This window comes from Berghia stephanieae, chromosome 2 (genome assembly GCF_034508935.2).
Source record: "Berghia stephanieae isolate SIO BIC M18660-M18661 chromosome 2, UCSD_Bste_1.3, whole genome shotgun sequence".
NCBI lineage: Eukaryota > Metazoa > Mollusca > Gastropoda > Nudibranchia > Aeolidiidae > Berghia > Berghia stephanieae.
Window position 1 is genome coordinate 9,709,199 of NC_088361.1, and position 20,912 is coordinate 9,730,110.

Here is a 20,912-nt window from a genome sequence, read left to right on the forward strand (position 1 = left end):
AGTTTTGATTTGTTTTGGTGTGTAGACTGCTAGCCAAAGCAATGAGTGTTGATGTTGATGAGAGAAACATGGCAAGAGTGGAGACTTGTTATACTAGTGCCGCTTGCAATAAATGTCCCTTTAGTGCTGACTGGGGACGTAATGGGTATATTTGTTACGGATTTAGTCACGCAGTTGCAATATACAAACCACAGGTGATCATTTTTAACCATCGGCCCCCATAGAAGTTAGTACTGACTGACTGGAAGGACTTTGCGTAGTTCCACAGTGACAGTGACAGCCACAACATCAGGCCTTTTAAACTTAAGACTTAAGAGGGATTTATTATTATTATTATCGGGGGGAGACCCCTTCAACCCTAACTAGTGATACTAAACCATCGCCATCACTTGCAATATAGAAATTGATGGGAAACGCTAGTAGTAATGGCGTCAGTCGGAGTCTTAAAATGACAACCCAACTCACACTCACTCACTGTCACAGCATATTGTTTTTGAAATAAGAGAAATCACACCTCTTAAATAGTAGTATTTATTGGACATTGCAACTTATTGAAAGTCCATAATAGCTAAAAGATCGGTATACTAAAAGTGATGTGAAACTACAAAATTCTCCCGAAGTACTAACTGGCAATGGACCACGGTAGTGTTTTTATGCACCTCCGTTGACGGTGTATCTTAACGGATCGTTTTTATACACCTCCGTCACGCATGCGCATTCCACCCAATTTCATTAGCGATATTGTGTTTCTTCATTTGGACATGGCGAAAGTTATATTGTGACATCTGTAGGATGTTTTTGTTAATAAATTTATAAAAAAATAATAATAATTTAAAAAATCGAAATATAAAACCAGAAAATAGAAGTTGCATTGAAGGTAAAATAATGTTTTAGAAAGACCTTATTAAATGTGATGAACAGTCAGGTGGCTCCGTAGCGCAGTGGACAAGCTGTCAGACTCCAACCTTGAAAGTACCGGGTTCGATTCCCAATGTTGGCTTTTTTTTTTTTTTTTTTGATTTACTTTGTTTTTGTTTGCTTTTTTTTCTTTCTTTTTTTTTCAAAAACTTGTTATCATGTTTTTAAAAAACTTCGATTTTAATTTTCTAAAATTATTTATTTATTTGAGATCAGTATTTGTGTGCCATGTTTCTTTTTACTTCTGATTTTTAAAAATTATTGTTATCATTCTTTAATTTATTATCATTGTACATCGGTAATCACTAAGCAGCGTGCTAAACTACAATCTAAAACTATTTAAACCTCATGGACGTATGCAGCAACAACTTTACCATCATCGCCAACGGAGGTGCATAAAAACGGTGCGTTTTTGTACACCTCCAACGGAGGTGTATAAAAACGCCACCCTTAAATAATATCAATTAAAATTCATTTTTTAAATGACAGTATAAAATTTGTTGTGCTATAATGCAGTATATCATCCCATTGATAAAACCGTTTGAATTCTGTCTCTTGGTTATATTGAACACAGTGTCCATTCCCAGACACAGAACAGTAGAATTTACCCAATCCCAACTGGTGTTGTCTTGTGAATAGTAGAATTAGGCTATTCCCAACTGGCATTTTCTTATGTAAGCTAGCGTACAAGACCAAGGCTGCGAGATTTTATGTAGTGACATGACTTGATTTCATTGCTTTACTTCATTATCGTCAAGTATTAGGCATACCTGCCAACCCTTCTGCTTTTGGCGGAATCATTCCTATTTTCACTCTTCCTTTTCCACTATTCTGCCATTGTTTCTATATTTCCGATTTTTAAACATGATGATATGGTAAGAAGAAAAAAATGGAGGGATGGGTGAGATGGTTAAAATGTAAATTTTTCTTTTTATTGATTGCCAAAAGGGAGCTATGTAGGAAAATTTATTATTCATTCATCCATGTTTTTATTAGATAAAATATATAATCTGTCTGCTAGTGCGGTGTTTATTTAGTTTATTTTTAAATCTGTTTTTCTCTCTGATCATTTGCTCTGTTTCTGAGCAAGATTTTCTTTCATTTTTTTTTTCAATTGCCTTAATATTTGTTAGATTTTTCTGAATGACTATTTCTCAGAATGCTTGGGAAAGTAAACTTGACCTATGTTTCTCCTAACGGTTTCTGTTCTCGAGATTTTTTAAAATTATTTACGAACGTGTGTATCATGAATCTGTATTTATGCATTTTTTGGGTTTTCTTTTGCCAATGGATGGGCGCTCTGTCTTATATTCCCACCTTTCTGTTACACTTCTATCCTGCCTTTGTTCTGTACTGTTTGTACACTGTGTGCATATGTTTGCATTATTAGGGAGGTATTCTTTTGCCGATGGGGAAAACCATAGATTATTTGAAAGCAGCAATAACTCATACAGTGCTTTGAAAGGTGAAAGGATCAGGATTAATTGCTATCTAGATGTAAATATTTTTGTGCAGGTGATTGGGCGTGACCCCCACGAGACTAGCTCGAGGGGTGTTTCTTTTGTCTTTTCTTCATTGTGTTCTGTTCCAATCTTTTTGTTACACTTCTATACTGGATTTGTGCTTTCCTGTCTTTCAACCTCTGTTCCTCAACGTCTACTTGTTCCTCAACGTCTACTTCTGCACTTTCTTCTTAAGTGCAGAGCAAAGTGCACAGCCCTAGAGCACAGATGAAGCGCCATTTTGATGGAGTATTTGTGATAGAAATATGATTCTGCATTCCTGCCCCAAACTCAAGCATAACTTTTTCTTAGCTAAAATTTGTCATTGTCAACAATATATCTAAAAAAATGCTAGATTGACAATTCAGCAAGAATTCCCTGTCCTCTCTATTTCAGCATTTACTTTTGCATCTGCACAGTGTCCATAATCAGTTAAAGCGAGAGAGAGAGAGAGAGAGAGAGAGAGAGAGAGAGAGAGAGAGAGAGAGAGAGAGAGAGAGAGAGAGAGAGAGAGAGAGAGCATAAATGTTCCTAGAAAAATATTTACAAATCATAAAAAGAAATTGTTTATTTGAAATTTTCACAGAGTCAAGGGAGTTCAAAAGAGTGTTATGTTACACAGACCTTGATTGGTCACTCTGGAAAAGTAAACTGTGTAAAATGGATTTCTGGCACGCAAGAGGGTAAGTTAACTTATTAATAATAATGATGATAATAATAATAATAATAATAGTGTGATGATGATGATGATGATAATAATAATAATAATAATAATAATAATAATAATAATAGTAATAATAATAATAATAATAGAAATAATAATATATCACAACACCTAAACCATCATCCAACCACTTCAGCATATTATTGTTACGGTGAATGACATAATCAGTCGGATGGTGAAAAGATTTGAACTAAGATATTGCCAAGTTTAGTTAGAAGGTCAATTTTTATCAAAAATGAGTTCTTGTCATAAATGATTAAATCAACCCTTATTGTACATTTTCGGGAAATATCAAAGCTTAATTTCACTGTTAAATATTTTTTACAGCTGTGTAGTCAAGTTGAAAAAATATGAAATTTGAGAAAAGTTGCTGGATACCTTTCCCATACATCTGACCATAACTTCATGAAAAATCACCCGATTTACTTCAAATAAAGATTAAAATGCTCTGGGGAGTAATTTCTTTCAGAAAATGAAAAAAAAAAAAAATGCAAATTCAAAATTTTCACCTTCCGACTGATTATGTCATGCACTGACACTAGAGAATGTTAGAAATTCAATGAGATATGGCGAATGGTCCACTGAAGGTTTGTGATTTTCTAGGCTTGGAAATGTCAAACTGTCTGATGTGAAATAAGCTTGAGCTTGGACATAAGATGCTTGTCCTTCTCTCTCTCTCTCTCTCTCTCTCTCTCTCTCTCTCTCTCTCTCTCTCTCTCTCTCTCCTCTCTCTCTCTCTCTCCCTCTCTCCCTCCCTCCCTCTCTCTCTCTCTCTCTCTCTCTCTCTCTCTCTCTCTCTCTCTCTCTCTCCCTCTCTCCCTCTCTCCTCCCTCTCTCTCTCTCTCTCTCCTCCTCTCTCCCCCTCTTCTCTCTCTCTCTCTCTCTCTCTCTCTCTCTCTCTCTCTCTCTCTCTCTCTCTCTTATATTTATTTATTTATCACTATGTTCTTTTATCTTCTATATTTTTCTGCTTGACATAATTGATTTTTATGTCTCTTTTTTTTTTTTTCTGACCAGAAACAGAGTTAGTGAGTGGATCAACGGATAAGACAGCGATTGTATGGCGGATTTCTGGAAATGAGGTAAGATTTCATTGAACAAAGAGGCTGTCAATACAACTACTAAAATCTAAACAAAAAAAAACAAACAAAAAACAGGTTTTGTTTCGCTTTGTTTTGTTTTTTTATGGGGTTTTTTTGTGGGGTTTTTTTTTTTTTGTTTTGTTTAAGTTTGAGTTTTTTTTTTTAAAAGGGGGGGGGGGGGGGGGGGGGTATCTATCTTCTACAATAAAATCTGTCTTTTTCAATAGGTTACATTCTTCAAAAACCGGATTGATAGGTTTTGTAGAATTCCATTCCCTACTGTCTTTTCAGGAGTTTTGACTTTTTCTTGTTTTGTTAAAACTATAGCATTTGTATCGCGTAATATCCACTAAACATACTCAAAGCACTTTACAAGGGGTCCCTACCAACAGCATTGCGTAAGATGTCGGACAAGACATGACGCCTGTTAGACGATATTACAATTTCTTTCCAACAGACACAATGTTGTTATTGGCAGGTACTCATTTTACACCTGAGTACAATGAGAGAATGTGAGTAAAGAGCCTTCTCCGAGAATTCAACGATGCACCTCTTAGAGCGGGTCTCAAACCCTGGACCTTCCAATCCGAAGGCAAGAGTCATACTGCTGTACCACATTGCTGCACAAAAAGAGAAAAACTTACTCAAAATTTTTATTTAAATTTAATATTGTTATTTTTATGCTTTCTCTCAAAGTTGTTTTCTTCTTTTACTCATCTCAATGTGATTGCCTGTACTTGTGCGATGTTTGCATTCATTTGATTATTAATGAATTACATTGTAATTATCTTCGCATAGATAAATATATGTGTTATGGTCCCTCCATCAGCATTGAAACAAAGTATTGACAATCCACTTACTTTTAGAAAGCAGGCAAAAACTGTCTTTGTAGAGCATATGTCTTAGATTCCTAGTATTAGTACTGTGTCTTTTATTTTATCTCCTATTATTATATCAATGACGCTCTTAATTTTCCGCCTCAAATGTATCAAAATTTGGAATATTTCATGTTTGATTTATTTTTATACTCTAGCTTATTTCATGCGATTATAATGCAAGTTTTATGTATTTTGTAACGCATGTTTGATTTTGATCGTCTTGTATCTTTCTCTTGTAACTCCAAGCATACTAGAATAGCCACTCTGAAAGGTCATGAAGGTCCATTGACGTGTGTGATAGGCATGTATGTGCCAGGGTCTACAGCTGATGCTACTTGTGGAAGAAAGACTTTAATCGCCACAGCTTCAACAGACTCAACAGTCAGAATATGGGGAATATCAGATTCTGGTAAAAAAATTTTTTCTCTCTTCCCAGTTCCTAATTTTCACTTGTGCGGCTATGTGGTCTTGTGGTATGACACTTGCCTTCGGATCGTAAGGTCCTGGGTTCGAGTGCCACTCTGAGCGGCACATAGCTAAGTCCTTGAAAAAGGCTCTTTACTCACATTCTCTCACCGTACTTAGGTGTAAAATGAGTACCTGGTCGTTAACAGCATTGTCTCTGTCCGAAAAAAAGGATGTAATATCGCCCAACAGGCATCATGTCTCATCCTATATATTAAGTGAGCTTTGCCTCATACCTGAAAGGTACCAAGTTCAAATATTCGCTGCCGTGTGGCCTTGAGCAAATCACCTTGCCCTTGCTCAATTTGCAGTGCTGCTCTGCGGCTAACGCCTGGGTTATTCCAGTCTTCCCTTGGGATAGACTCTTGAGACAAATTTTTTATTTAAATTTTTTTTTTTTCAAGTATTGCTGTTGGCCATAGACTCCTTGTAAAGCGCTTTTAAGCATGTTTAGCGGATATTGCTCTCTATATATAAATGGGGTGTTTGTTTTTTATTTTTATTTTTTTAAGTTTTGACTTTAATCATATTATTGATATCACCAGCTGAGGCTTCAAACTTGATTATTGATCAATGGATTCCATGTGTAATATTGTATCACAACAATAACACGTTGTCTAATATTTGACTTAATTTTTTAAAATTTAGATATTGGGAGGAAGGGAAAGGGGGTATTTCACTTTTACAGATTCGCCAAAATAAAGATGTTTGTTTTGTTATGTTATTTTTAAAAATTGACCCTATTCTATATCTTGTGTTTTATTTTCGATATAAATCTTTTTTAAAGTAATATAGTTAATATATTTTATTCTTATATTATAATGCTCTAACAGAGGTCGTCGAACAACAGATTATATCAACAGGAACAGGGTTTGCTTTGGCTTTGTCTTTCACAACAGTTTCTGCCTCCGGTGGTAAGTTGTTCTCTTATTTAGTTCCACAGTTTCACCGCTTCCATCTCATATCTTTCTGCTGTCATTATAAACAAAGTGTATTCTAAGCATTGTAAAGTTTCCTAAATGTCTTGATTTTCTTTTTGTTCGTGTAATTACTCAGTAAATCATAACATCCTTGAAAATGAACAGAATTCTGAAAAAAGAATATGACATTGAATTTAAACCAAGACTCTTTTCCTACTTGTACACTTTATTAACACCAATGCCAAAAACTGTCCTGTTGTGGATCTGAGACCTGGTGACTTACAAAAGGAGTTAGAAACAAATTGCAAACAGTTGTAAATAGGATCCTGACAAATTGCAAACAGTTGTAAATAGGATCCTGAGAAATAGAATTTAGATCCTCAACAGGATTAAGAATCTGTTCGAAATATGATAACAGCACAGAGTGGATGTTAAGACCCAGAGAGGATATTAATAGTTTATTGGTCACACACTCAGGGTTCCAATAGCTCAGTTGGAAGAGCTTCTTCATCCTCCATCCCTTAAACTTATTGACCTGTCATCGGGGTAAGAAATTTGATTTTACGTCTCAAATGATGAATATTTTAGTAGAGTAACTGAAATAACCAGTAATTAAATATAAGCTAAAATTATGGTGTTATGAAATTAAAAGAGCATCAGTCTAGGCCAATTTATATGAAATTTTATGTGTCGTGCACTATTTCCTCCTTTTCAGATTTTTTTCTTCCTTTTTCGAAATTCTAGAATTGGGTCTCTGATTTTTCATGGCAAGAGGGCCTGACATAAAACACAAAGATGTTGTAATTTCAAAGACAGTTTAAGAATGTTAGATAAATACAATATTAATGAATGTTGAGAATCTCGTGTTAACATATTTTTAAGCCAATGAGACTCTTTTTTTCTCCTATTGATTTCAGTACCCATGTTAGCTTTTGGAAGGGATGATCTGAAGATTTACTTGTATGCAATGGGAGATGGAATACAGGTAAAATCTCGATTTCATTGTAATTATTGTTGTTGTTATCACTAAAAATTTCAGATTTAAAAATTGAGCATTTGTATAACTCAATTTTCACTGAACGAGCTAGAATTAATTATTATTATTATAATTATTATTGTTTTTATTATTATTATTATTATTATTATTATTATTATTATTATTATTATTATTATTATTATTATTATTATTATTATTATTGAATAAGATTACGGGTTAGATGGTAACAGCTACCCCAATGGCCATTTAACAAATGACATTCACTGATTTCCAGTTTCAACATGTGATATCTCTGACCGGACACGAGGACTGGATCAGGTGTCTGGACTTTGCTAAAGATGGTAAGAAATAAGTGATTCCGGTTTGTTTTTTTTTTCTTTTTCTTTTATTATATATCTTATGGTATTTATGGAAGCTTAACATTTAAAAAAATAGAATAAAAGCTTTATGTTTTGTTTGTTTCTGGTTTTGATTTTTTTTTTTTTTTGTCTGCATATATATAGTAGGTCTGATGTTCAAATCCAGGCTAGGTATGTTGATTTTTGGAAATAGGGTGAATGTGACAAAGAGGTATCCAATAAGTCACTTTGAATAATTTAGCATATGTGTAATTTGTATACACTGCAGGAGAATCAGTCCACTTTGAAATAAAAATGTTGGTTGTTAATTACCAGACATAACTAAGTAAACTGATAATTTGCAATAGTGGATAAAAGAGAATCTCATTTTTAAAATTTGAGATGAAGGCTGGAAAAAGAGAGTTCATCTAAAAAAATTTAATGTTGTGGTCACTATTTATTGCCTAATTATTTTATCTCTCTTTTTTTTTCACGTAAGTCATGGTAAAATAGATTAATTATTTCCCGTTCACGACAGATAATGGAGACATTTTGCTATCCAGTTGTGCTCAGGATCAGCTTATCAGAGTTTGGAGAATGAAAGACAAAGGGCCTAATTATGAAGACAAAATGTCCCAAATTTCCATCGCAGATTTACCTTTGACTCAGGATATCACCATGAAAGAAACCACATTCAACTTTAAAAGTGGAGGTATTTACTTAGTTATACATCGTTGATCATGGGAACTCTTTTTTTGTGTACGTGCTCAAAGCATTTTACAATAACATAGCATGTAGAACAGGACAAGATGCCTGTCAAGTGATGTTACAGCTTTTTTTTTTTTCCAACAGAGACACTGTTGTCCTCAGTACTCATTACACACCAAAGTATGGTGAGAGAATGTGAGTAAAAATCCTTTTCCAAGGACTCAACAATGCGTCGCTCAGAGCAGGACTCGAACCCAGGACTTTCCAATCTGAAGAAGAGTGTCATACTACAAGACTACATAGCCATAGTTAGATGATGGGTGATTAAATTGCTGGATGAATTTGTCAGAAATGTATTGTCATATCATGGTTCAAATTTGCTATAGATATTAGTGTCCCACTGACAAAAAAAAATATATATGTAAATCTTTTGCACTTTCATTGGAAGCATTAAGATTTTCTTTTTTTTTTTGCTGACCAAATAAAATCAATTTTTATCAATTTCCATGTTTAAGAAGTATCAACTTTGTGTATTTAAAAAATCTTGTTTTGTCTTTCTGTTGATCTGGCAATTCTTTTATTTTTTTCATCATGAGGGTCATCATTTATGTAATAACGCAAAAATTAATTAAGCGAATATCCCCAAGGACAACATCAGCTATCTGGCCATGTTGAAAAAAAAAATTTATAGAAAATGAGTAATAAGATGCATGTAGACAAATTCTTAACCTGCCAGATTGTAGTCTTATCCTACCACACTTCACTGTTTTATTTGTAAGTACTATTACTGAGAAATTCGACTGTTAACAGACCCACAATTTCATCACAATCTTTTATTCTTTTCATCATCATTTTTCACTTCATGTAAGTGTATTGATTTAAAACATAGGTGCATTACGTTGTAAAAATTTCAGACAATTTAGTCAGATCTACTTCAGTTCATCATCATCATCACTTATGCAGCAGGATATCTCAACTGACCATCTATTCATACTTCTGTACATTAATGTAATCTAATATAACATCTGTCTTAAGAGGAGGACGTGTGTTATGCAGTCAGTCTTGATTCTGTGCTCTGTGGGCACGACAACTGGGTATACAGTGTCAGGTGGCAACCACGACAAACAAAAGGTAATATTCATTCATTTAGTGTTTTAGGATTTTCTTTTTTTTTCTTTTCTTTTTTCCCTAGTTCACTTTTCCGTTTTTTTTAAGCATATTTTAAACTTTATGACTTTTTCTGTGGTTGTATAAACCAAAATTGAATTTTATTTTCTTTCTATTCGTAACCTTGACAGTAATACCCAGTATGACTGAATCCATGAATATTGGGCGACTGATTTACCCTAAATGACTGAATTCCAATCTCACAATTTTTTATACTTTTTCCCTAACAATGGCATTTTTATTTTTTCGAAAAAAATATTTTCTATTTAAACTAAGAGGACATTGTTATAATTAAACTAAAAATACATTAGATTATTTTGGCATCCACCTGTACAATGTCACCTTTGATTTTCTCACTTTCAAGAATTGCATAAATTTGTTTGTGTTATGCCTTATTTTGCAAATCATAACAAGAGTGGGAACTGGTATTGATGTTATTGATGAAGTAATGAAAGTAAATTATATATATTTTTTTAAAATACATTTTACTTTTCATCAAAATTTTCATTGTTCATTTTTTTTTTTAATAGGAGACAGGACTTGTCAGCCCATGTGTTTGTTGTCTGCATCAATGGATAAAACGATGATTCTTTGGGAACCAGATACAGAATCAGGCATTTGGATCGAAAAGGTAATAATATCACCACTATGTGTTTATAATGATAAAAATATAATTCCCATTATTCATCCTCAAGGGGTAATTTCTCTTTAGCTCCATTCCAAGGAAAGATGGGAATTATGCTGCATCATTTGCTGTGCAGCACGGCAAGGTGTATTAAAGCGAGATTTCTCACTCAAGGCCGCACAGAAAATGAAACAAACACAATTTTTTAAACTCCAAACTTGTTCTCAATTTAAGTGCTCCAAATTGTCCCATTAAAATGTTGCCGCTTGAGGCTTAAATGGAAAAATAATGATAAATATTGAATTGTAAGCTTCAATTTATTAGACAAAGACGGATATTGTGGATGTTTCGGGTTTACCCTTTATCAACAAAACAGGATGAATGAAACATTACAGATGAATGAGATAATGTAATTGTGAATCACAATCACATTATCTCATTCGTCGGTAGTGTTTCATTCATCCCTGCACTAATATAATCTAATTCTCTATTAAATTTAATCTCAGAAATTCCCACTGATGAAACTCTCTTTGATCTAATTGCAGGTACGTGTAGGTGATGTCGGAGGCAACACATTGGGATTCTATGGTGGACTGTTTAGTCCCTGTGGTCAGTCCATCATGGGCCATGGATACCAGGGGGCCTTTCATCAGTGGACTCACAATCAGGTACACACTTATTATAATATGAGAAACCTTTTATCTGGGTCCCGATAGCTCAGTAGAGCAGTCACTTTAAAAAATTAAAAAATTGAGCTTTTATATAGCGCAATATCCACTCAAAGCGCTTTACAAGGGGTCCCTGGCCAACAGCAACACTTAACATGTAGGATGGGACATGACGCCTGTCAGGCGATATTATAATTTTTTCAGACAGAGACAATGCTGTTAACAGCCAGGTACTCATTTTACACCTGAGTACGGTGAGAGAATGTGAGTAAAGAGTCTTTTCCAATGACTCAACTATGCACCGAGAGAGGCTCAAACTCAGGACCTTTCGATCTGAAAGCGAGTGTCATACCACAAGACCACATAGCTGCACAAAGGGAATGGAATTGATCCCGGATGAAATTAAGAGTTCTTTTTCTCAAAGCCCTGTTCACCCAGGAAAGCTGGGTCTGTGGAAAGTACTTTGTGATGGACTAGAGTCACGTCTAACTTCTACGTCATGGCACAAGACCGAAGGGCTAGATCTCAGGGGGTCGCTGATTCAGATAAGTAAGTAATTGATGGACTATAGTCCTATCAAAGGAATCGCAAGCAATAGCCATTGTCCATTTGGCGCTATATAGATTTGACAAATGCAAATTCTTCCTTTTTAGAATGCTTTATGGAACCAGGTCAGCGCTGTACAATTATAAAATACAGTTAATTAACCTTTCAGACAAGAAGTCCCTTAATAAATATTTTAGAATGACATGACATAATTCATTGTGCTCTACTTTCAGTCCACTGACATTTGGGAACCACAAGTGACAAGTGGAGGGCATTTTGATTCCGTTGAGGACTTGAGTTGGTCCAAAAGTGATGGCCATTTCCTCATCAGTACCAGTAAGGACCAAACTACACGATTACATGCCCCTTGGGTCACTCAAGATGGATCTGTAAGTTTGTTTAATTCACTCAACCCTAATAGTGACTATATCCGTAGTTTACCCAGGTCACTTTTGCCCCATCCCTTTTAATTACATTTTTATGAGACAAATTATAGGCGTAGTATCAAAGTTAATGTTTTTCATTTTTACACGTTAATGGTAGTTGAATAAAACTATTTATGCACATTCTCATTTTTAATACATTTTTTCCAATTTTGAAAAGAAGCAAAAAATCTCTAGGATTGAGTGAGTTAAAAGAAGTATTGCTGTGGAACTACTGTCAGTAATAAGAAGATCTCTCAATCCATTTTTCATAAATAAACAAATATTTCAGTATCATGCCATCAAGGAGACATTAATTTCCTTGTTTTTAACCACTGATTTTGAAAAGAATTGATGTTTTGGTTAAGATGTTGGAAGGTGAAACTCCATTAGAGATGTAAATTTTCTTACCAGCGATATGCAACTTTTATTTAGGTGTTGGCAACATTGAGTAAAAGAGAGAACGGGTTGGGGTTTTTTTTTCTCATTGTCATTGATTGATAATTTGTTGTCTGTTGACTCTTCGAGTGCAAAACGATTTTTTCGACTGTTTTTTTTTTTAATTATATTTATTTTCACAGAGTACGTGGTGTGAAATTGCGAGACCACAAGTCCATGGGTATGATCTTCAGTGCTTGGCAGTGTTGGAAAAATACAAGATTGCCTCGGGTGCTGATGAAAAGATTGTGCGACTTTTCTCTGCTCCTCGTAACTTTATCACAAATTTTTGCAACATTTGTGGTCACGATGTTCGTAAAGAGTTGTCAACAAATGTAAGATTATAATTCAGAAATCAGTTTGATTTAAGAGAAGAATAAAAAGGGTATTTTAGAGCCAGTATGTCCATAGAGTCTGAGTTTATTTGGTATCTGCCGCACTTAACAATTTCTTGCTATCCTTTGAATTGAATGCTAGTCTTTGGGCAAAATAAAACCTGTCATGTCTAACAGGCCCAGCAACCCAATCTCTACAGGGTGAAGAGGTGATCTTAAATTACCTTTTAAAATTCTGAGCTTTGGATTAAAACCAGTCTCATTTTTGTGAGTCAAGTGCTCCACAGATTTAATTATTTAGACTTCCATTGTTGAAAGGCTTATCAGTTATTTTATTTAGAAGAACTTATGAGCAAATACTAAATTATGGCTTCCGTGTTAAAAATGAAGAATGGGAATGGGAATGAAATTATTGTAATCTTCAGTTTTCAAGCAACTTTTGTTTATGTTCTATGACCAAATGGTATGTCTTTACCATTTTCGTCCACAGACTGATGGTTCTCTACCAGAGGGCGCTAATGTGCCAGCTCTTGGCTTGTCTAACAAAGCTGTTTTCACAAGTGGAGTGGACACAGTTGAAAACGAGGAAGTACTGAAGCCTGGTCAATATCCTGAAAACTATTTCACAGCACTGACTCTTTCTTGTACGTACAAAAAGTACAAAAATAGGTATTTTGCCATGCATCACTATGTTTGGTTTAACCTCTCTAGAAAGAGATTGTCGTGATGGAAAAAAATGTCATTATGAAGAATTGTCTTTATTAAGGTGGAGGGGGGGGGAGGGCTAAAGTGCCTATAATGCAATGGTATGAACTCCTGTGATTGTAAAGAAAGTGGAGCAGATATTTTATCTTCAGTGTTTATTTGAAGTTGGCAATTCCGCTATATCTATGTCCCTATACAGGTTTTTTTGTTTACTGAAGTACTTTTTTTACTGTTGAGAGTTTTTTAAAATTACTAATGACATATAGGGAAAAATTGGGACTTGGGCACCATGTCGCTTTTTTTGGAATGTTGTTATAAGTGGGCTGCACTGTATTTAGTGCAATTATTGTGGAAGGTCAAGTTTTCCGTCTTTGTTTAATTGTGCTTTTAACGGTAGATTTCATTCAGCCATGTCAGGGTAAAAGAAAAATCCTCAGAAAGTTAGCAAGGCCAGTTTTTTTTTGTTGTTGTTGTTGATTTGTCATCCATCTACTAAAAGTAATACTAAGCTGCTAGAAACTGTGGACTGTAAAAAGTAATAAACAAAATTAAGATAACAGCTTTAAAAAAAGAACAAAATACCGAACACAGAATGTTTTAGACTCAAAACCCTTCTTCGGTCAACAACAAAAAATGATAAAAACATTACGTAAAAAAAAAACAGATCGACGACAGAAATATTCTGTATGTTTTCTCTGTAGAAAAATCTTGATCTTGAAATGTAAACCAAGAATTTTGCTGATGAGAAGAAAGTTTTCCCACGAACAGTAAGTTATATGCAATGGAATGTATTAGATCTTAATAGATGAGATATGTAAATAAATGGTTGGAAAATGAGATATGAAGAATGATCCAATTTAATTTCTTTTTTTATTCAGCACCGCCCACCGAAGATCAACTTCTTCAAAATACTTTGTGGCCTGAAGAGGGAAAATTGTATGGTCATGGATATGAAATTTTCTCAATTGCTGCCCACCCAAATGGCAAGCTATTGGCTTCAGCTTGCAAGGTATTTTTGTATATTTTTTGCCATAGGTCAAATTTAGCAGTTTTTAGTTTTCCTCAAACTCAGATTTACTATTTTTGTCAGGATTATAAGAGAAATTTTGTAAGTATTTTGTTATTTTATTGCGTGATTTTAGAATTTGCACTCTTTTAACTCAAATGGTATTATTAGCCCTTAATGGGAGACCATTGCCCTCTTTGCCACACAGCAAGTGATAAAATTGTATCAAAAATGACATGATTCTAGGACAGGTTAGTTCAAGATTGGGTGTGTCGGTGTTCGATTGCCAATGCTAAGAAAATTAAATGGAGAAAACTGAAACGTTCAAGGTTTCTCTTAATTAAAGTTTTTATTTTTCAAATGATTTCATTGCAATCTGTTACAGGTGTCAAAAATTTTATCTTGTCACTTTGACACATAGGTTTTTTGAGACACTACAATTTTCAATGAAGTCATTCATTCATACATTCATATTCATTCATTCAATAATCTGTGTATAGGCATTTCTTTATTCATTTCCATTCCTTTATTCCCTTACTTACTGCCTTAAGGCTGCTAAAGCAGATGTTGCCAACATAATTCTATGGGACATGGAGACCAAGCGAAGTGTTGGATCGTTGGTAGGGCCTACCCTAACCATTACCGAGATGGCTTTTAGTCACAATGGCCATTACCTATTGGCTGTATCCAGGGATAGGAGTTGGGCTTTGTTTAAAGAAACGGGTAGGTTCTGCTAGTAAAACAACCACATCAAAATGATGGTGAATAATGATAATAAATAAATAATGATGATAAAAATACAGTCAAAGACTGATATTGACATCGTCCGGACGGAGGTAAAATGCCAATCTATTTCAGTCCTTCCAAAAAATAATATGATAGTCTGTGAAACTTGTTGCTTACGATAATACGAATACGTGTTAAATCAACAAAGTCATGGACTGATTTCTGATTTCTCGAGTTGTAAATTCAAATAAAAATAAAGTAAACAAGAAAAATTCTGCAGTCGAACGATTTGGGTTTTCCGTTACATTGATAAAGTTCTGGACCACTTAAAAAGCAGATCAAAATTTAAAATTGTGTCTATCAATCTTATTTTCAAATATCTCTGTTTTTTTTAAAGGGCATTTGCATCTTGAAAAATTTGACCTGACATAACAAAACAATGACAGTGACTTAATTTATGTCATATGTTTTTTTTTTAATATGAAGAGGCTTTTTTTAGTGCTTAGATTATTATAATTTTTTAAAAATCATTTTTCATTTAATCATTTCAGGAGAAAAGTTGTTTGAATGGCATTCAGGAGTAGATAAGAAGACGACGCCACATTCTCGTATCATCTGGTCTTGTTCTTGGACTCATGACGATCTTTACTTCCTCACAGCGTCCAGGGATAAGAAAGTGAGAGGCTATTTGTATGATTGACTGATAGAAGGGTTTAATTGTCTTCTTTTTATATTTATCATTCACTGTGATATATTATGTTTGAGGAAATTTGAAAAGTATTGTATGTTGCTATGCGAAGTGACAAAAGTAGGGAGCTTTGAGCTTTGATTTTTTTAAAACTTGAGCATTTATATAGCACAATATCCACTAAACATGCTCAAAGCGCTTTACAAAGGGTCCCTGACCAGCAGCAACACGTAACATGTAGAACGAGAAATGGCGCCTGTTAGGTGATATCTGTTGATGTCCAGGTACTCATTTTACACCAGAGTACGGTGAGAGAATATGAGTAAAGAGTCTTTTCCAAGGACTTAACTATGTGCTGAGCAAGGCTCGAACTCAGGACCTTCCGATCTGAAAGCGAGTGTCATACCACTAGACCACATAGCCGCAGGGAGAAGGCACTGGTTTGAGATAAAGATCTGGAAGTGTGTATAAAACAGAGGAAGACACAGCAGGAAAAAGAAATACAAGAAGAAAAAAAACATCTCAATAAAATCATCCTGCCTCGACTGGAAGATGAACTTCAGACCTCCTAATTACAGGATAGATGTGCTACGGCGATAAACCTGTGCTCAACTGTATATTCTTTTCTGACTCGCTGATCCACTAAGCAGCAATTTGTTACATCTGGTGAAAAGTACTTTAAAGTAGGCTATGATCTCATCAAAAGCAATAACTACCTGGCCACTCTGAAAAATGAAAAAAAAATGTTATAAAAACTTGGTAAAAAAAACTGTCCTTCAGCATGTCAAAAACTCTCAAACCTGGAAATTCCTACTTTAAGTTTTGAGTGAGGGTTTTTGACCTGATGAAGATAATTTTAAACAATCAATATTTGAAGGATGAGTTTTCTGGACAAAGTTTTTAATGGGTTTTTTTTTCCGAGTACTGCAGTAATTTCCTTGTAATTTTGGTTTTGTGGACCTCGTGGCTATGAAGGACTTTAACTAATGCTTTGCTGGAGGTTTTCAGTTTGAAAGGTGAATAGATTCAGTGGCAAAATCTTTCTTGCTTGTGTTTTTTGTTTTGTTTTTATTTCAAGGTTTTTGTGTGGCCTGTCAAATCAGATGAATCAAAACCGCCCAGCCCAGTATCCTCACAAACATTTGATGTCCCAATCACTGCCATCTCAGCTGCTCCAGTATTGCTAAAGAATCACAAGTAAGTTTCTGGCTTGGGTCCTTTGACCTCCCATGGTGAACAGGAGGTCACTTGCTGTCTTCTCTCATCCTTTATTCGTTTTCCGAGTTTCCTTCTGTCTTTGTCTTGGAATGGGTTTACTTGGTTTTCTCCTGGCCCTCACCTGAGTCCTTAGCGGAGAGGGAAACAGGCAAATGATTAGTATCAATTTTGGGAGATTATTTTTTTTCCCTTGTATCTCTCTGTTATGTATTGTTAGTTATGTTTTCTGTTAAGGATATATTCTGTAAACAAGTGAGTGTATTCCTCTTTTTGGGACCTTGTGCAGATGCCTGGATGATACTTTTAGGTGACCTCAAACTATGGGGCATTGTGTCTTAGCGGTACAGTCTGCTTCGTACCCGAAAGGTACCAATTTCAATCACCTGCCACTGCGTTGTGTGGCCTTGAGCAAGTCACCTCAACCTAGTTCAATTTGCAGCTGATGCCTGGGTTATTCCAGTCTTCCCCTGGAATAGACCCTAGAGACAAATTTCCCTGATGGGATGAATAAAGGGAAAATTATTTTTATTTAAGCATCTGTTTTCCGAGCTGCTTTTTGTCTTTGGCTTGGAATGAGATTACCTACTTAGTTTTGTCCTAGCCCTGGGAGGGAAACAGTCAAATGTATAGCTAAAGTTTTGGGAGATGATTTTGTTTTCTGTGTAAATCATCTCTCTATTATGTATTGGAAGAGTTTTATTTTTCTGTTTTTGTTTTAAACATGTAATGGTTTGTAAACATTTTATTCCTGTTAATGGGGACCTGTAGACCTACTTGTGTCTGGACGAGCCTTTTAGGTGATCTCAAACCAAGCACACAGATAATGTGCTCTTGAAATATACATCTGTTACCCGTTAGAACCAGTCTCCTTTATCTTAATTTTTCTTGGGTACATTTACTTGTAATTAATTCTATATTTTTTTCACTCTCTCATTTACTTCATTTTTACTAGCGCTGAAATGACCTAAATGTGTCGCAAGCGCTGTAAATCTGTAAAAACAAAACTTGGAACTTGATGTTTTTGAGGTGCATAAAAGATATTGCTTTCATATTTAAAAAATAATCTTCTTCACTTATCACTTGTACTTCATTCAGGCTTTCTTTATTTTCTTCAATTTTTTTTTTTCTAATATCAGGTATCTTGTTGCCTCTGGCCTAGAAAATGGACAAATTGCATTTCACACATGGTGTCCTATGGATAACAGTTGGAGTTTGATGCACACTTTACATCAAAGGTAAGGAAATGTTGCCCACCTTATCTTTCAAATAAATTTGATTCCAAAGATTTGATTTACTTGTTTAAATATTTTTTTAAAAGACAAAGTTTGAGTTAATTCTCCCATCTTTTGTTTTGATTGTGCTTTCTACAGAATTTCAATGAATCAATTATAGCCGCTTGTTCAACTGTAGCTGAATTTGAAACTCAAAATTCCAGTTACAGTGGAATCTGCTTAAGTCAACACCTCTTATTGTCCCAATTTTTTTTTTTTATAAAGTCAACCTTATTAAGACAACCAATCGTTTTGGTCCAGCGATGTTAGGCTTTAACAGGATTTAACTGTATTTCCTGTCCACCAGCCACCTCTTCTTCCATTTGTTCTAAAGGTCTTTTGTCTTTTTCAACAGGGAGGCACATCATTTGCAAATCAATCGCCTGGCTTTCAGACCTTGTGTTGGTCGCACTGGTCATCATAACGATCAAGATGAAAATTGGCTCCAGCTAGCAAGTTGTGGTGCTGATCATGCAGTGAAAGTTTACGATATAAATACATCTTTAATGATATTGTGACAAAACTAGCTATTCGTTATGGCTACTTGGTTAATATTTCAATTTTTAGAATGGATCGATTATAATACCTATTCAACATGTATATTAATTTCTCAAATTGTGAGATTAAATATATTGAATGGATAAAATGATAACTGATTTTTTACTCCATTATTTGTATTAATTACCGTCAACTGGGGTCACTTTGCCTTAAGGGGTGACTTTGCCGCTATCGATTTGGACAAACTAGATGATACATAGTTTTGTAGCAGTTATTTCTTTTGATGAAAAATCAAGTCCTCTTATAAGGAAAATAACTGCAACAAGCCTTAGAATCTTCAAAATGCTCCAAATCGGTTGGGGCAAAGCCACACCCCTGTTGCAGACCCTTCCAAAAGTGGAATCGGAACATAGGAATTTGAGACAAAAAATAGGGATTTCTTATTATCGAAATGACCACCAACTTTGCCACCAAATACATAATGACAGTATTCTGGCAAAACGCCATATCAGATGTGTTAGTTAAGGACATGGGTAAAGGAGTGCAATTAATTTTCCTACTTAGGTCCCTCTTGGCAGTCATTAAAAAGAACATCACCTCTTCCCCCCTCCTTTTTTTTTTTGTTGGTTTTCTTGTTTTTCTTACCATTATCGTCAGTTTTGAGACTGGTGGAATAGTGGAAAGGAAGAGTGAAAATAGGAATGATTCCGCCAAAAGTGAAAGGGTTGACGGGTATGCTGTTGACAGTACATAAATGTATTGACATGAGATCAACAGGTTCCATCCTGTATTTGTTTTTAGTTTTGCTGTTGCCTTATTGTGAAAAAAAACAAACACATTTTTAATACTTTGGCCAGAAAACTCACCAAATTATCGATCAATTAAAATGACCCTCATCATGGGACTTCTATTTTGAAAAATAAGTGAGGGTGATTTTAATCGATCAATATTTGAAGGACGAGTTTTCTGGCTAAATTTTCTTTTATGTATTTTTTTTCCCCAGAAAATTTCTGTTTGTTGTTTTTGAGGTTTTTACAGCGCTTGCGCCACATTTAGCTCATATCAGCGCAAGTAAAAAAGAAGAAAGTAGGGTAGTCAAAAAATAATAATATTACAATTAAAGTTAAAGTACCAAGAAAAAGTAAGACAGGGTAATTTGTCTAAATAGGGAACAGATGTAGATTCTAAGAGCACACTATCAGTATCAGTGTACTTAGTTTGAGATCACCGAAAAGTCTCAACCAGACACCAGGACATGATCCCATCAGGGGAATTACACTCAAATGTTTCCAAGATATGTTCAAAACAAAAAATAACTATCAATATATTATAACAAGAAAGATTATTTACAAGGAAAAGAATATCATCTCCCAAAACAAACACCATTCATTTGACTGTTTCCCTCTCAGCCAAAGACTCTGGCAATGGCCAGGACGAGACCAAGTAATGAAATTCCATAACAAAGACAGAAAGCAAATTGGAAAACATATAAGGAGATAGAAGACACAGTAAGTGCCACCCTGCCCACGATGGGAGGCCAGAAACCCCATCCAGCAGAAAACATTTCTGGATCATCATACAGTAGAACTCGGAAATAGCGAGTTCGACGGGTCCACTCCTGATTACTCGCTATTTCCGAGTTCTCGCTATTCCCGAGTTGCCAGGAAAGGTTATATTTTATAATATTGCTGGTTATTCTCCTCAGTGTGTAATTCGAGTAAAAGCCGTCGCCCCTATTTCAATTTCTTCACAGAAGTGGCAGAATGCTTGGTTTTTGTTTTTTTTTGTTTTTATTTTCAAGTAAAATCATGACGAGAAAAAAAAAAAAACAAGAACATAGAAGTGTGTGTGTGTGTGTGCGCGAGTGTTTGTATGCACTCGGCATGTTTGATGAGGTAAGCAAGCGCATCACTCAATCACTGACCCATTGAAATAATGGTTCCACACTCCCCTCTCTCGCTGATCGTGTCGTTCGTTAACGATGCTACTCGCTGACCGATGCTGCGAAGTGAGGCATGTTGACATGTGTTTACCTCGCGCGTCACGTGGCACCACATTAGGTGAATG

At 35.0% G+C, this 20,912-nt stretch overlaps 1 protein-coding gene across 1 annotated transcript; it reads left to right on the forward strand.

Annotated features, from left to right (window-relative positions):
• The first annotated feature begins 16 nt into the window (after nt 1-16).
• Nucleotides 17-18,993, forward strand: LOC144964278 (elongator complex protein 2-like). Its single transcript, XM_078898362.1, has 20 exons — nt 17-194; nt 3,007-3,103; nt 4,162-4,226; nt 5,351-5,513; nt 6,403-6,483; nt 7,407-7,474; nt 7,761-7,827; nt 8,363-8,536; nt 9,568-9,663; nt 10,230-10,330; nt 10,870-10,992; nt 11,772-11,927; nt 12,542-12,733; nt 13,224-13,377; nt 14,317-14,447; nt 14,996-15,167; nt 15,722-15,846; nt 16,937-17,055; nt 18,213-18,311; nt 18,703-18,993. The coding sequence occupies exons 1-20, from the start codon at nt 42-44 to the stop codon at nt 18,863-18,865; spliced, it is 2,499 nt and encodes an 832-aa protein (XP_078754488.1). The 5' UTR covers nt 17-41; the 3' UTR covers nt 18,866-18,993.
• Nucleotides 18,994-20,912: the final 1,919 nt, after the last annotated feature.

Excerpts from the sequence above, each read along its gene's own strand:
- LOC144964278 (XM_078898362.1), top strand. The coding sequence starts at position 42 with ATGAGTGTTGATGTTGATGAGAGAAACATGGCAAGAGTGGAGACTTGT. Across the intron at positions 7,475-7,760 it reads CAATGGGAGATGGAATACAG|TTTCAACATGTGATATCTCT; the intron begins GTAAAATCTCGA and ends ACTGATTTCCAG. Across the intron at positions 10,993-11,771 it reads ATCAGTGGACTCACAATCAG|TCCACTGACATTTGGGAACC; the intron begins GTACACACTTAT and ends CTCTACTTTCAG.